Source organism: Eptesicus fuscus, chromosome 2, assembly GCF_027574615.1.
Source record: "Eptesicus fuscus isolate TK198812 chromosome 2, DD_ASM_mEF_20220401, whole genome shotgun sequence".
Lineage (NCBI taxonomy): Eukaryota > Metazoa > Chordata > Mammalia > Chiroptera > Vespertilionidae > Eptesicus > Eptesicus fuscus.
In genome coordinates, this window is record NC_072474.1 from 24,124,723 (window position 1) to 24,142,052 (window position 17,330).

A 17,330-nucleotide genomic window follows, 5' to 3' on the forward strand; every position below is an offset into this window, starting at 1 on the left:
GAGACGCTGACTGGCATAGAAACCGACCAATCAGAACCAAATTGGCCGGCAGGGGACGGCAGTTGTGGGGAGATCAGGCCAGCAGGGGAGGGCAATTAGGGGTGATCAGGCAGGCAGAGCAGTTAAGGGCGATCAGGCCAGCAGGGAAGGGCAGTTGGGGACGAGATCAGGCCAGCAGAGGAGGGCAGTTGGGGGTGACCAGAACGGCAGGGGAGGGCAGTTGTGGGGCGAGATCAGGCCGGAAGAGGAGGGCAGTTGGGGCTGAGATCAGGCTGGCAGGGGAGGGAAGTTGGGGGCAACCAGGCTGGCAAGGTAGGGCAGTGGGGGGCGATCGGGCTGGCAAGGGAGCAGTTAGGTGTTAATCAGGCCAGCAGGGGAGTGGTTAGGGGGTGATCAGGCTGGCAGGCAGAAGCGGTTAGTGGCAATCAGGCAGGCAGGCAGGCATATGAGCGGTTAGGAGCCAGCAGTCCTGGATTGTGAGAGGGATGTCCCAGATTGGAGAGGGTGTAGGCTGGGCTGAGGGACACACCCCCCCCCCCAGTGCACAAATTTCGTGCACCGGGCCTCTAGTAGAAAATAATCTAGATACTTGACAATAACATTTAATCAAGTCACGATTCTAAAATAAAAGATGACATACTTATAGGAGTATGTCATAGGCCTTTAAGAAAATCTTTTAGTAAGTTTCTTCTATATATTTTATTCTAAGGGATATAAGCAGTTAATCACCCAAAGAATTTTTAAAAAACAGAAAATGATACAAGTGTGAAAATTTTAAACTATAGTTCATAGTTTATCATGAACAGGGCAATAATGTGTCTTATATAAACTTGCTTTGGACTACAGATATTCTCAAGCTGAATTATACATGTCATATATGAAAGCTATATCAGAAAATAGTATTAGTTGTCTAGTAAGCATTTTAAATACAAAAACTAAGAAGTATAGAAACAAAGCTCCAGAAGTTTTTAATAAAAAGAAGGACATCTCTAGGCACATAAAAAGATCCCTCACTGAGGAGAGACAGGTAACAGTGGAAGAGGACCACAGAATTAGAAAAGACTGTCAAATCACAGTATTGCTCTTAGGCTTAGGGCATTGCACTATTATGACATCCTATTGACCATGGGGTTTGTTGGCTATTTATGCTATAGAGTAAATGAACTTGAATTTTTCCAACTAAATGTTACTGGTTTATAGATGCACACTCAAACTTTATAGAGGAAATAAACTAAGAAGTCAAACTTGATTCACAGAAATTCACATTTTAATTAGTTCATTTTATAAATAATTGCATTCCTTAAAAAAAAACTGTCATATTTTAAAGAAATATATTTTTAAGTACAGCTCATACACTGGTTTCAGAACAAATCACTGTGCTAACTGGTCCTTTCCTATTTCTGCCCTTGCCATGTCATCAAAAAGAAGAAAACCCAGTGGTTTCTTGTCATTGGAATTTTTCCATCTGGTATTAAAAGCACAAATTGATGTGTCAGTTTTAAGTATTCATCATTAAAATCTTTATAAGCACACTAATATAATAGGTATGCATTGTAATAAGGATCTTTGTTTTTTCATTTTACCATTCTTTTGACTTTTATAGGGCAAAAAGCAAATAACAGAATATGTAATTGATCTTACAGCGTGAAGAATATAAAAATAAAATGGGGGAATGATACATTTGCCATTGGTAAACAGAAATTTATCAAAAGACAAAGAGAAAAATATAGTATGATAGGGGAAAGTATATCAGTTAAACTAGAATATTCAAACTGAAATAAAGATTATGATTTCACAATGCCAATCAAAAAACAATATAATAACTTTTTAAACTAAAGGTTGAATTCAAATTTTAAAATTTCTATTTGAGGGCAACATACTCTAAAGTCAGGAAAACACAACACCTGGTAAAACACTTACGGTGAAGACAGTGCTTTAAATTTGAAACTATAATTAGGTCACCATTAAGTTTTCTTGCCAAAGATGGAATCATTTGTCCAAAGGGAAAGAAACAAGTTATCTGATTATAATAGTCTTAGAAAATAGAAATTAAATTTTCATTTATGGTATGAAATTTGTTCAACTCAACTCATTTAATATGACGCTGAGCTCAATTTTTCAGTTGTTTAAATAATAGTGTTAAATAATAGTATAGCACAACCAGGAAAATTGTAACTATTTAAGAAGATTAAAATGTCAGTTGAAAACATATTTCATGTGGATTAAAAAAAGAAAAGCGTTCGTTGAAAAACTCCTGAATAGGAAGCCAATATAATTCTATTAGAACTTTATAAAGAGAGAGCAAACCCATAACCCAGTTTGAAAGGTAAGAATAAACATGCAAACTGTTAAGCAAAGTCAGGAATATTGATTACTTTGAAACATCTGCTAATATCCATTTTAATGAAGAATTAAGGGATACAATGCGTTAAAGACATATTTAAAAGACTAGTAGTGAGATAAGACAGATGAATCAACTTTTTTATATCCTAAATAATTACAAGAGACTTTGAAAATGTAGTGTTATTTATGGTTTCTTTCCAGTTTACAAACTTCTATCCACTGCCTCTATCTTTGGTGTCACTGCCACCAATAAACACAGTATACAGTTTATAAACCTAATTACTATCTTCAACTAGGAAAAAGTAAATCAACATCATTTCTTTAAAAATAAGATATAAAGAACATGATCCTAACTTAATTTTGTGTCATGGTCCCACAATATTCTGAAATATCATGCCAAAATGTAAAAGTTTAAAAGGGAACATTATTTGTTATAACTGCACCAAAAATTTAGCTACTGTATGCTGGTGTGATGACAGCTAGTAGTATGCAGAGGCTACAGAAAGACATAATGTACATATGTTTAATTCACAATCAGTCAAAGGAAAGTTCAGTTTAATGTAAAACCAAAACACTAACATAATACTTTCATGTAAATATGCTACAGCTTTGTTCTCTTGCACTGTAAAAGGATAGTGTAATTATCTTAAATTTACACAAAACATTATGAAACATGGTAGATGTTCATGATTAAAATAAAATAGCAATGTAAATTAATTTAACAGTGTTAAATATATTCACATGATCACCACTGTGATTCAAAAATGGCCACTAATGAAGTTACACAGCAATATATGTACATAACATTTGCCACAACAATTTTTGTTAAGTTTGACTTTTTGCAGACCAGGTAATTTTATGAGACAAATAATCTTATATCAATTCTTTCATATGATGAAAAGAATTAAATGTTGTAAGTAGTTTCATTCCTCTGGGAGAGGAGGGGGGGAGAACCTCTGAAAAGTCAGTGCAAACTGAAGAGAGTTCTACCTTCTTGACAACATAACGTTGAATATTTGAACTTGTTGACCACGACAGATTCCTATAAGATGAGGATAAACAAACCTTAAGATATCAAAAGAATCTCTAACATTGTCAGCGGCATTTAGCAGATCCAAGAGGAATCCCAAATCCTATAGCAGAGCCTTCTGAGAATATGGTTGCTGTGGCTGAGGTGGCTGTTGACTGCCTCCTGGTTGAGGCAGTGCTGACGATGTTAAACTATAGTTTGGCACATGGGACATATTAGTTCCTGCATTCTGGTATATAGTGACATCAGCAGTAGCAGCAGCAGGAGGAGGACTATATACTGACGCCTGGCTGGGATATGTATTTCCTTGAACAGAACTGACCATTGAGCTGTGGAAGGGAAAAAACACTCTGATCAATATTGACTAACTTACCCATTTAAAGATAAACAGGAAGCTATTCATTAAATAACCCATTCAGTAAATATTTATTAAATACCCATAATGTGTCAAATACTATGTGTCAAAAGTGCTATTTTAGGTACTGGGATATAGTTGAAAAAAAAAAAAAGGGAGGAGAAAAAAAGCATATTAGGAGGACCAAGTGTTCCTGAGACAAGAGATTCTGGCTTTTACAGTGTGGTAGGGGAAGGCATTTCAGACAAGGGAAAAATTTAAGCTAAGACCTGAAAGAAGTGAGAGAGGGAGTCATGCTGATTATATAGGAATATAAGCTGGTCAAGCGAAAAGAATGGCAAGCACAGAATCCATTGAGAAAACAAAATGCCAGGCATGTTCAAGGACCAGAAAGGAGGCCATGCTGGCAGAAGCAGAGTGAGAAAGGAGGAAAGTCGCGTAAGATAAAGAAGCAGAATTAAAGGGGAGAGGAGCCTTAGATATACAGTGCCTTGGAGGCCATAGTAAGGATTCTGGATTATATAGTGAGATGGAAAGACACTGATTCTGGACAAAAGAATGATGTGATTTGACTTAGGCTTTAACAGATTCACTGTGGGCCAAGGATATGCAAGGATATCTGACTGAGGCTTTTACAATGGTCTAGGTAAGAGCTGACAGGTGGCTAGTGCCATGGTAGACTTGGTGAAGAGAAGGGTACGATTTTGAAGGCATTATCATCAAAATTTGCTAGTGGGTAGAGTGGTCAAGAATGCCTGATGTTTTAGAACTGAATGACTGGAAGAAATAACTGGTAGAGTGGACATTCACTAAAAAGACAACAGATGGCAGATAAGGACTACAATAAATTTGGGGAAGGGGAATCAAAGTACAGTTTTGGACATGTAAAGTGAGATATCTAGGAAGTTCAACAGGCGGTCAGCTATTCAAGTCTAGAGACCAGTGGAAAGTTAGGAATAGAAATACATATTTGGGGGTCATCATCATACACCTGGTGTTCAGAGTTGTGGGCCTGAATAAGACCCACTAGGGCAGTGGTTCTCAACCTTCCTAATGCCGCAACCCTTTAATACAGTTCCTCATGTTGTGGTAACCCCCAACCATAAAATTATTTTCTTTGCTACTTCATAACTGTAATTTTGCTACTGTTATGAATCGTAATGTAAATATCTGTGTTTTCCGATGGTCTTAGGCGACCCCTGTGAAAGGGTCGTTCAACGCCCAAAGGGTCGCGACCCACAGGTTGAGAACCGCTGCCCTAGGGAATGACTACAGAGAACAAAGTTCATATTTTGAGTCCTACACTAGAAGTCAAGAAGACAGAGAAACATTAGGCAAAGAAGACTGAGGAGTGGCAATAAGGTGGAAGGAAAACTAAAAGAGAATGGTCATAGTCAAGGGAAGAAAGTATTTCAAAAAGGAAGTGACCACTGGATCTGGCAATATGGAAATCATCAGTCCTTGACAAGAGGTGGACTAGGGAAGATGAAAGCTTGATAACCTTGTTTCTCTTATTGCCCTGAAAATGAAAAGCAAATAAAAGAGACCTTCCATCTACTCCCACCACCACATTCATCAACTATCTTTCCTACTCCCATTCAGAGCTGTGCCTTCTCTCCTGCTATAACTCATCAGCTGTCATTGCTCCCTTGCAAGGTGCCCTCCACTTGGGCACTGCTCTCATTCCATCAAAAACATTCCTTCAGAGCTGTCTTTATTCACTGCCTCTGCTTTCTCTCTTCCCATCTCCATTCTGATATTTGAGTTTTTACCATGTATAAGACACTAGCACAGCTATATAAAGAGAAATACTAACAGCTTTCACATTGAGATTTCCCCCCACATTTCTGTTAAAAATGTAAAAACAAACTATAAATTGGGCAATTTTCAAAATATTGCCTATTTCTAAACTCTTCAATTGCTAGATTGTTCTAGATTGTTTACAAATCACTTGCTAGTAAAATCAATGCTCTTGCATTCTGCACAGATTAAACAATTCATTATTAAAGTTGACAGTCTTTTAGTGCTACATTCCACCCACTAATGTAGCCCCTTAAGTACAATAAACCCTCAATTTTGAGGACCTCAATTTAATGAACTTCAGATTTAATGGACAAAATTTCTGGTTTGTATGTCATATGTGAAAATTAACACTGTTAATTTTAAAATTGTAAACCAGGATTAACAACTTACTTTATGTTGTTAATTCACTGTCATTTTTAACAAATTTTAGTTAACAGGTCATATGTTCAGAAACACTGAAGTAATTTCACCGACATAAATAAATATTACATAACTACAGTCTACATATTTAAATCCAAGAGTCAGCACTGGCAAACAATGTTCAGGAATGATTAGCACATGATCACACTGTGCAATAATTGGTTCTGTTGTCACCTAGCCTGACTTTCTGCAGCAGTTCTAATGTGCACTAAGCCACGCCCCAGCCCTGTGCATTGTGTGCATTTGTTTATTCGCGGTGATTAGTGAATGCATGCTTTTACTAAATGTATTCAGTATAAATTTCAAATTACGGTAATACATACAAAATACTTTTGTGTGAAATTAAACTTTTCAATCATATTAAATTTTAATTACACAAACATGTCTACGTAAGTAAAAACAGGTAAACTAATATGCCAATTTTTTTACATATACATCTGGAAAACCTACTTTATTATATAATGGACTTGGGCTTTAATGGACACCCCCTCGCCCATATTAGTCCATTATATCGAGGTTTTACTGTAATGCTGAAAGGCATCACTCATTATCATTCTATATGTGTTGCTTTGTGAGATAAAAAGTATTACAAGAAGTCAGGTTTTATGCTCTTATTTACAATAAGGACCGCAATACGGCTATAATACAATATTGTGACAAAATGCTAAGCTCTGGAGCCAAAATGCCTGATTTTGTATCTTAGCAAAGTGGAAACTTAATCCTCCCTCCATACTGTTTCCTCATCTAATAACATGGGACATCCCAACAAATGTTCGCTATTATTATAATTATTCACAGTTTGTACTATATTCCTTATCTCAACTTACATTCCCATCATTTACCCAGTTGCTCAAGGGCAAAAACCAGCAATTCACTACTACTCTCCCTTATATCTGCTCTGCACTATTGTCCCAGCGTGTCATCTACATGCAATCATTTGCTAATCTCCTAAAGAACTCTTTTTTCCATCTCTATCATTATATCTTCTTTTAAAATTAAATTTTTAAAAAATATATTTTATTGATTTTTTACAGAGAGGAAGAGAGAGGGATAGAGAGCTAGAAACATCGATCAGCTGCCTCCTGCACACCCCCCAACTGGGATGTGCCCGCAACCAAAGTATATGCCCTTGACCGGAATCGAACCCGGGACCTTTCAGTCCACAGGCCGACGCTCTATCCACTGAGCCAAATCGGGTAGGGCTCTATCATTATATCTTGCAGTTAGAACTCATGATTTCTTGTCTAATATACAAAGTCTCCCAGCTTCTAACCTAGCAACTATGAATTCACCAATCTTATTGCCATTTAAATCCCCTTGTAGGCTTTCCCAAGACCCAAGCTCCTTAACATGATATCTAGGACCAGTCATTATCTTTGCCAATAACTGCAAGTACATCACTCACATCTTCCACCATAGACTTTAATCCTTTGGTAATATGTATTTTCACAACTCCCCATTCCATGGTACCATGCCATTTCATGCTGCTATATATTTGCTCATGATAGAAAATATCTTACTTTTTCCTCCACGCTAAGAATAACATAACTTGAGAGTATGTTCTTCAAAACCTTCCCTGGACCTTGAAGTCCCTAAAGCACCCTGCATGTACCTTTATTTGTAATTTATATTATCATTACAACTTGTTTGTCTGGTTGCCTCTACTAACCAGGAAGCACACTGAGGTTAAGAAACTCTAAGTCAGCGGGCAACTCATATGCCCAGAGAGCCAGGAACACTCAGTGGAGAATGAACAGTCTCTTCCAAAAGTGGCGCTGGGAGAACTAGATAACCACATGTAGAAGAAGGAAACTGAAGGCCTATCTTACACCACTCACAAAAAGAAGAACTTGAAATGGATTAAAGACCTTAATTTAAGACTGGAAACCATAAAATCCCTAGAAGAAAACATAGGGAAAAGGCTCCTTGACAATCGTCTCAGCAGCAATTTTCCTGGATGTGACAGCAAAAGCACAGGAAATGAAAGCAAAAATCAACAACTGGGATTGCATCAAACTAAAAAGTTTTTGAACAGCAAAAGAAACAATCAACAATATTAAGACACAACCAATGAATAAAAGAAAATATTTGTAAGTCATATATCTAATGAGGCGCTAATACCAAAAATATATAAAGAACTCATACAACTCAATAGTAAAGAAACTAACTACTAGATGAAAAATAGGCAGAGGAAATGAACACACAGTTTTCCAAAGACACACAAAAGGCCAATAGGTACAATGAAATAAGCCAGTCAGAGGGGGTAAGTATCACATGATCTCACTCATTTGTGGAATATAATGAACAACATAAACTAATGAACAAAAATAGAACCAGAGACATAGAAGCATCGAACAGAATGTCCAACCTATGAGGGAAGGCAGAGGAGGAAGGGGAGTAAGAGAGCAACCAAAGGACTTGTATGCATGTATATGAGCATAACCAATGGACACAGACCATAGGGGCGGGTAAGGGCATGTGCTGGGGGGTGGAGGTGGCCGGGGAGAGGTCAATGGGGGAAAAGAAGACTCATGTAATACTTTAAACCAGTGGTCGGCAAACTCATTACTCAATAGAGCGGCAAACCGCGGATGCGGCTCGCGAGCCTCAGTTTGCCGACCACTGCTTTAAACAATAAAGAATTTAAATTAAAAAAGAAAAGGTGCTCAATATCATTAATCATCAGGGAAATGCAAATCAAAACCAAAATGAGATATTATCTCACACCTGTTAGAATGGCTATCATCAAAGACAAAAGATAACAAGCAAGGATGTAGAGAAAGGGAACACTTATACAGTGTTGATGGGAATGTACACTGATGCAGCCACTTGGAAAACAGTACAGAGGTTCCTCAAAAAAATTAAAAATTAGCCCAGCCAGTGTGGCTCAATGGTTGAGCATCAACCCTTGAACGAATAGGTCACCAGTTTGATTCCTGGTCAGAGTATATGCCTGGGGTTGCAGGCTTGATCCCCAGTAGGGGGCGTTGCAGGAGGCAGCCGAACCATGTTTCTCTCTTATCAATGTTTCTATCCTCTAAAATCAATAAAAACATATTTTTAAAAAATTAAAGTATCATATGACTCAGCAGTCCCATTTATGAGTATATATCTCAAAGAACTGAAATCAGGATCTTTAGGAGATCTGCACCCCCATGTTCACTGCAACATTACTCAAAACAGCCAAAATATGGAAACAACCTGAGCATCCATCAACAGATGAATGGGTAAAGAAGATGTATGTGTACATGTCTGCCTTCTCCCTCTCCCTCTCCCTCTCCCTCTTCCTCTTCCTTTCCCTCTCCTCCCCCTCTCTGGAATATTATTCAGCCACAAGAAAAAAGAAAATTCTGCCATTTGTACAACTTGGATGAGACTTGAGGGCATTATGCTAAGTAAAATAGAGAAAGATAGATACTATATGACCTCACATGTGGAATCTAAAAGACAAATAGTAGAATGTTGGTTAGAGAATGAGGAAAATGGGGAGATACTAGACAAAGGGTACAAACTTCCATTTATAAGATGAATAAGTTTAGGAATCTAATGTACAGCATGATGATTTTCCCTAATAATACTATTATCATATACTTGAATGTTGCTCAGAATAAACCTTAAATGTTCTCACCACAAAAAAAGAAATGGTAACTGTGTGATAGGATGAAGGTGTTAGCTAATGCTATGATGGTAATCATTTTACAATATAGAAATGTATCAAATCAACCAGTTGTACATCTTAAATTTACATAATGTTGTATGTCAGTTGTGTCTGTGGGGAGAGGAAGAAACTCACACTTGTATGTCAAGTGTCTAGCATAGTGTCTGGCACAGACTAAATGTTCAATAAACACCTGTTTAATAGAGTAACCTGAAATAATAGACAAGTAAGTGCATAGCTTTGGTCACCTGAGTACTATCATCATCACCATCACTACAGGTGAGTTTAGGAAACTGCATCCATTCTACCTTCCCTAATTATCAGTAAGATCAGTGGTTGGCAAACTCATTAGTCAACAGAGCCAAATATCATCAGTACAACGATTGAAATTTCTTTTGAAAGCCCAATTTTTAAAACTTAAACTTCTTCTAACGCCACTTCTTCAAAATAGACTCACCCAGGCCGTAGTATTTTGTGGAAGAGCCACACTCAAGGGGCCAGAGAGCCGCATGTGGCTCGCAAGCCGCAGTTTGCCGACCACTGAGTAAGATCATACTAAGGTTATTACATAGTCTGGAAAAGAACACTAGAACCAAAATTATATGTAAAAGAATAAGAAATTGCCTCCTAGATATGAACGAGTGCCACTAAAGAAAAACTTGCCCACCAAAATGGGGGGAAAAATTCCTCAATGACTTTGATCTGTAATTAGAAAGCTTGAGTCAAATACAGTTGTTGGTATGGAAAATAATACAATAATTAATAAATAATAATATAAGAATAAAATCTGTGTTTTGTATACTCACAATTATAAATCTATTTTTGCCCCACCCTGTTCTTATATATTATGTTATACATTTATATGTTTTTAAAAACTGCCTCAAAGCCTTTGTGAAGCCTCTGTAAATAATCTACCTAATAAAAGAGTAACATGCTAATTGACCGTACCTTTGTGACACCCACCAATCAGGAGTGAATATGCAAATTAATCCAACAAAGATGGCAGGTTAATTTGCATGCACAGGCACCGAGCGGCCGGGGACAGGGTGGGACGCAAGCGTCAGCCGCTCCGGGCCTCTGGGCAGCGTGGGAAGGCAGAAAGGCTGCTCCGGCCAGAGCGAAGGCGGTGCCGGCAGCCAGGGGAACAAAGGCCCATTCTTGCACGAATCTTCATTCATGCATCGGGCTACTAGTTTAAAAATATATCTCACTGGCCCAACACAGCACTTCAAATTCCTATCTTAAACATTTATTTATCAAGTATTTACTGAGTTCTTATCAAGTATAAAACTCTGCTACACAATAGATATAAAGGTTAAAGAAACTTGATTCCATCTCTCAAGATATGATAGCTTATTGGGGATACAGACTAGTCTAAAGATGATTACAAGAGAGTACACAGTGGGCTGGGGTCCTGTGACAGCAAGAGAGCAGGAACAGTGTTGGAGTGTGGGAAGGTATTCTAGTAAAGAGAAAGCTAAGAACAGATAAATAGGAATCAGCCAGACAAAGAGGGCTAAAGATGTCAAGGAAAAAGCACCTGTTGAAGTGCACATGTGTTTCCTGAGGTGACAGTAATAGCTACACAGTATCAGTAGAGTGAGGGCCTGGAATACAGTGCATGCCCTGCATCAGGTATTTCACATACAGGACATGGAAGCCCCAGAGAACAGCAACAAGGTGTTACAGCTATCATTCACAAGGAAGTTTCTCAAGGCCCTGAACTAAGAATGGGTCTCAAGGAACAAGGAACAAGGCAGCTACAGCAGCATGAGACACAGTAACAGAGGACCAGCTGGGATAGAGGCAGCATTTCTAGATGACACTAAATACCTAAGAGATTCCTACATAACTCATGCACACTGGCTATTTCTCAACAATACCTACCTCTACTCACTTTGTATCTAGTTTTTAAGACAGTATGCTAACAATAGCTGTTCCCTACCTGTCTGCTTCTTTTCCATGTAAGGGTATTCAATTCACCAAATTTCAACTTAAAAAAAAAAAAAAAAAAAAAAAGTCCTGGGGCAGAAAGAGTTATACCTAAACTTTTTTTTTTTTTTCTGAGCTACTTTCAGTAGAGTATCCTGTCTGTGAATCCCTAAGCATCCCCAGAGTGTGACTCTTTTAAGGATGAGTAATACAACAGTAAGGACAGTATAGGAGCATTCACGGGCAACCCCAATATTGAAGAAAAGTTTTCTAGAAATTGTGCCTGTGCACAAAGATACTTCTAATGTGAGTCAGAATAGCATGACTTCTAGAATTACAAACTGATGAATTCTAAAGTCTACCTTTTATTTGTTTTGAGGGAAAGACTTCAGCTTAGATTCACACAGAAGCAGAAAAGACATTTATGTAATTGTAAATTACATAATGTATAATCATTTAACTATGTGATAGAGGATATTATAAGTAAATGGCCAAAACAATGAGCCTGTCATTTTATATTCAGATAGTTGCTCCATGGACCACAGGGGTAAAATGTCCATCTCTTTTCAAATGATATATCTTGCTGTGATATATACTAAATTTCAACACAGGGCAAAAAGAAGGAAATATGTGTCTTTCAGAACCATAAATTCTGAAACAATAATGATAAAAACATTTAGATTTTTTATGAAATTTGTGAAAAACAATATATAGTTATCAAATCTAAGTTTCATTAAAATCCTTAGCAAATATCATCATGGACTCAAATAAAAACAAAAATAAATTATGACAAAGTTAGAATCAGAATACAGCAGTTCAGCGAGTCAGTAAGACAGAGATCTGGCTTGCTGGCTATTGCTGCAATACTACAGGGGTTCCTGTAGAACTCACTCATCACCACAAACAGAGCTAACCATCTGGTATCAGTGATAGCATCTATTCTGGAGTTTCTTATCCAGTTCTGGTTATAGATGATCACGGGAACTTAAGAATTTTGCCCTGACCAATGTGGCTCAAACCTGAAAGATGGTGGAGTTTGATTCCTGGTCATAGTACATACCCAGGTTTTGGGTTTAATCCATGGTTCGGGTATTTACTGGAGGCAACGGATCGATGTTTCTCTCTCACCTTTCTCCTTCTGGTACTTACAGGAGGCAATAGATCGATGTTTCTCTCTCACCTCTCATCTCTCTCTCTCTCTCTTCTCCTCTCTCTAAAATAAAATCTAAAAAAAAACTTTTGAAGATATTACAAAAAAGAATTTTAATAATAACATTAACTCCAAATAATAGTCAATAATCAAATTACCTAGGGTAAGAAGCCTGAGTCTGCTGGGCAGGAAGGGCAGGGTTTGCAGAGGGTGGAACTGCTCCTTGGCTGAGGGAAGACAGTTGCTCTGGAGAAAGACTGTAGCTCTGGAGATGGCTCATCTGGGCATTCCCTGCAAGCAGGTAAGTACCACTTTGAGGCCCTGGATATACCTAGAACAGTTCATGATAACACATTAGATTTTCTAAGATTTAAAAAGCATGCCAAACTTTTTGTAGAGACATTCAGTTAACAAAAAAAAACAAAAAACAATTCTATCCCTGAAATCTTTTTTCATAGTTACTTCAGTTAACAGGCATTTAAAAAAAATGTTTTTCAGTGAAGTTGGCTTCTGAATATTTTCTTAGGTAAACATCGCCTAAACTCACGTTTACCTCTATCCAGAAGTAGTAAAGGAACTTATCTTGAAACTTTATACTAATACAGTCTCTTTTTCCATGTTGATATTTTAAGTACTTCCCTAAAAGAAATTCCAAAGGATGTTTAAGAAGTGTCTTTGAATTGACTGTATCAATAGATTGCATCTGCTTATAGATTCAATTTATATGTCTTAAATTAGTTTACTGAACACAGAACAAACTAACTTTCTAAAGTAGGGTTAGTCAGCAAACTTTTTTGTAAAAGTCCTGTTAGTAAATATTTTAGGCTTTGTGGGCCATATGTTTCTGTCACAACTACTGAATTTGACCCATATAAAAAGCAGCCAGAAATAATTAATAAACTACAGAGAATGGCTGTGTTTCAATAAAAACTTATTTAAACAGATGGGAGACTGGATTTGGCCCTTGGGCCATTGTTTGTCTACCACTGCATCTAAAAACTATACTTGTCTGAATCGAAAGAGATTGAAGCCTTAAATTCCAAAAGTCTTAAAACACATAATATTCTAGTTTTCTGTAGTATTCTTTAAATCCTTCCATTTCACAAGTTTGATAACAGAAGGCCACTATCAATGTGGTAACGCTTTTTTACCAGTTGTAAAGATAATAACACAATCATTAGGCTCAATCATCTTAGTACTTCTGTTAAGTCCTAAGATACTTCCCATGCATCAGAATCCAAAAGTCTTCATTGTAAACACAGCTATTCTGGTCCTCATGAGTGCATTTTTTTGTACTTCTCAAACTGAACATGAAAGGTTTTTGGGGGGGTTTCTTTGGCTCAAATTGATATCAACACCTGTGAGTAGGAATCATCTAGCCCAGTGGTCAGCAAACTGTGGCTCGCGTGCCACATGCGGCTCTTCAGCCGTGGTTTGCCGTTCTGTTGACTAATGAGTTTGCCAACCACTGACCTAGACTCTCGATTCCAATAATTACAGGCTGTTTTTGTTCCTTGTGATTAAGCCCCTAAGCTAAAAACAAAAATTAATCTATATAATGTTTATACCACTCTACATGGATAAAATGAAGTGCCTGGCGAATTACTCCCTATACCCCTATACCCTGAACTTACTGAGTTTGTGGGAAAAGAGCTCTTTAAATAGTTATTTGAGCTGAAAAGAGCGAAAGGGCCCTGGCTGGTAATGCTCAGTGGATAAAGCATCGGCCTGTGCACCAAAGGGTCATGAGTTCAATTCCCAGTTAAGGGCATGTTACCTGGGTTGCAGGTTCGATCCCCAGCCCTGGTCAGGGCACAGGCAGGAAGCAACCAATTGATGTGTCTCTCTGACATCGATATTTCTCTCTATCTCCCCCTCTCCCTTAAACTCTCTCTAAAAATCAGTGGAAAAAATATCCTCGGGTGAGGATTACCAAAAAAGAGGGAAAGGGCTCTGTATTACATTTCATGTTATGTAAAGGAAGGGAGTGAAATACAGATTAAAGCAGCTCACTATAAAACTGAACACCATACATACCCAGAGGAATTTAGTAATAATTAGAAATTTTACTGAGACAAAAAAACTGCAGTTCTTAACCAGATAATCCTATCTAATAAAAGAGTAATATGCAGACTGACCATCACTCCAACACACAAGATTCCTGCCCCCATGTGGACACAAGATGGCCACCACAAGATGGCCAGCAGGGGAGGGCAGTTGGGAGGAAACAGGCCTGCAAGGGAGGGCAGTTAGGGGGCGATCAAGACTGCAGCAGGGGAGAGCAGTTAGGGGTGACCAAGCCGGCAGAGGAGGGAACTTGGGGGCAACTGGGCCTGCAGGGAAGAGCAGTTGGGAGGGACCCAGGCCTGCAGGGGAGGGCAGTTAGGGGTGACCAGGCCTGCAGGTGAGGGCAGTTAGGGGCAAACAGGCTGGCAGGGTAGTGGTTAGGGGGTGATCAGGCTGGCAGGCAGAAGCAGTTAGGGGCAATCAGGAAGGCAGGCAGACTAGCAGTTTGGAGCCAGCAGTCCTGGATTGTGAGAGGGATGTCCGACTGCCTGTTTACGCCCGATCCCACCGGGATCGCACCTAAACGGGCAGTCGGACATCCCTCGAGGGGTCCCAGATTGGAGAGTGCAGGCTGGGCTGAGGGACACCCCCCCCTCCCGTGCACGAATTTCGTGCACCGGGCCTCTAGTTACATATAAAGCCTTAAAAATATGCACACGTTTGGGCCTCCCTCCTGAAGATTCTGCTTTAACAAGTCTGGGTAAAACCGAAGCATCCATACTTTTTCAAAAAGTTTGATGGGTGATTCTGATGCATACCCCTACAGAAAAATAATTTAAAAAAAAACAACTATTGGGCCCGGCTGGCATGGCTTAGTGGTTGAGCATCAACCTATGAACCAGTTAAGTCACAGTTTGATTTCCTGGTCAGAGCACATGTCCAGGTTGCGGGCTCAATCCCCGATGTGGGGCATGCAGGAGGAAGCTGATCAATGATTCTCTCTCATCATTGATATTTCTCTCTCTGTCCCCTTCTCCCTTCCTCTCTCTGAAATCAATAAAAATATATTTAAAAAAAAAACAAACACATTGGTATAATTATATAGTATACACGATATTTGTCAAGTAAAAATTTCTTTTAAAATTTATTTTACATTACTTTCAGGAAGTTTCAAATTTTATAAAAACACAGTTATTCCAAATATTCTCAAATATATTTGAGAATTTAAAATGATATACTTGAGTTTTTAAAAGCTTACCTGAGAGGCAGAAACACCAGATGACTGCATATAATACTGCTGATTCTGTAATTTTGCATACATGGAATACATTGGATCTTCATTCATTAACTTGGTATACAATGAAAGTGCCTCCATCACTTTAACATTAAGTTCTGAGAGTTCTGAATGTTTTCTGAAATATTATACAATAACTTGAAACATAACTGCTATTTAATTAGTACAATGTTCTAAATAATAAGGCATATCAAAATAGCAAAATATTAAAAATTTACCTTGTGACAGAAAATATCCCGTATTTAGCTCCAAGGCAATCAAAACTCAGATTTAAATACTGTGTTGGGAGAGCTTATTGTAGTTGACTTTACTTTGAAATATTTAGGTTTCCCGAGAAAATAATAGATGGGTCATTTGGGCTCTGGTAATGTCACTCATGATTATAATAGTTAACCCTTATTTTAAAAAAGACTAATATAGTGAAGGTCAAATAAATCCTCACCTTATAAAAAGATAAAAAAAGAGGAGAGCTGGGTCTAATTCAAATTCCCACATCTAGTAGAAAACAAGTAAATGAGGACTGGTTCCTTTGGCATATAAAAATAGAAAATATTAAAAAATAAAAATGAAAAATTCAAATGAAATAAAATAGAAAAATTAAAAAATAAAATATAACACAATAGAAGAAAATAAACAAACAAAACTAGTAATAAAATAAATTTTAATGGCAGCTCTATCCCAGTAGGTAGTTTACAGAGAACTTCAGGGAAGAAGGTACACAATATAGAGAGAACACATGCTCTTTTACCTATCAATATCTTCCAGCTTTTCATCAATAAGAGGTCCCATCTGGTGACACATTGCTAAGGTGACAAGATTTGAAGAAATATAAGAAAACGCAACTAAAGAAAGCAAATCTCTGATGAATATTCATATAAGAAATACAAGATGTAATTTGGAGTAATAAAAATGATATTAATAAAGAGACCCCAAGATTTATTTTCTTGATCTCAAAAATATTAAAATACCAATATTTATTTTACAGCATTCTAAAATGTTGAATAAAATATTTGGATATTTTAAATAAAATATTTAATTTGTATAGAACTGTATAAGAATGTGAATTCTACCAAAGTTTTAAATAGCATATAAATATGAGACTGGGTCACAGAAGAGTGAGAAATGTGAACATGTTTTGTATCATTCTCAATTTTATTTAAATATGAACCATTCTGTAACAGAACAGTAGATATAACCTCTAATTATCCTTTATTTGGAAGATAAATGAAAAACAAGGTTTACCTTCAAGATGAAGTAACTCTGGAAGATCTGGCTGATCATCACTGGGATCTGTACTTTGCAACATCTGTAGCAACTGGTCCATTTTGTCCTACAGCA

General features: G+C 37.6%; 1 protein-coding gene across 6 annotated transcripts in view; it reads right to left on the minus strand.

The window, feature by feature from the left end:
* Nucleotides 1-1,249: 1,249 nt before the first annotated feature.
* STAM (signal transducing adaptor molecule) overlaps nt 1,250-17,330 on the minus strand; it is an 82,926-nt gene continuing 66,845 nt past the window's right edge. For all 6 annotated transcript variants that reach the window (XM_008148831.3, XM_054725927.1, XM_054725913.1 and 3 more), the window contains 5 exons: nt 17,235-17,322; nt 16,741-16,795; nt 15,957-16,110; nt 12,850-13,022; nt 1,250-3,702 (listed from right to left, as the gene is read on the minus strand). In XM_008148831.3, coding sequence (XP_008147053.2) covers nt 3,477-3,702; nt 12,850-13,022; nt 15,957-16,110; nt 16,741-16,795; nt 17,235-17,322 — 696 coding nt within the window. In that variant the 3' untranslated portion in view covers nt 1,250-3,476. The remainder of the gene's footprint in view (nt 3,703-12,849; nt 13,023-15,956; nt 16,111-16,740; nt 16,796-17,234; nt 17,323-17,330) is intronic.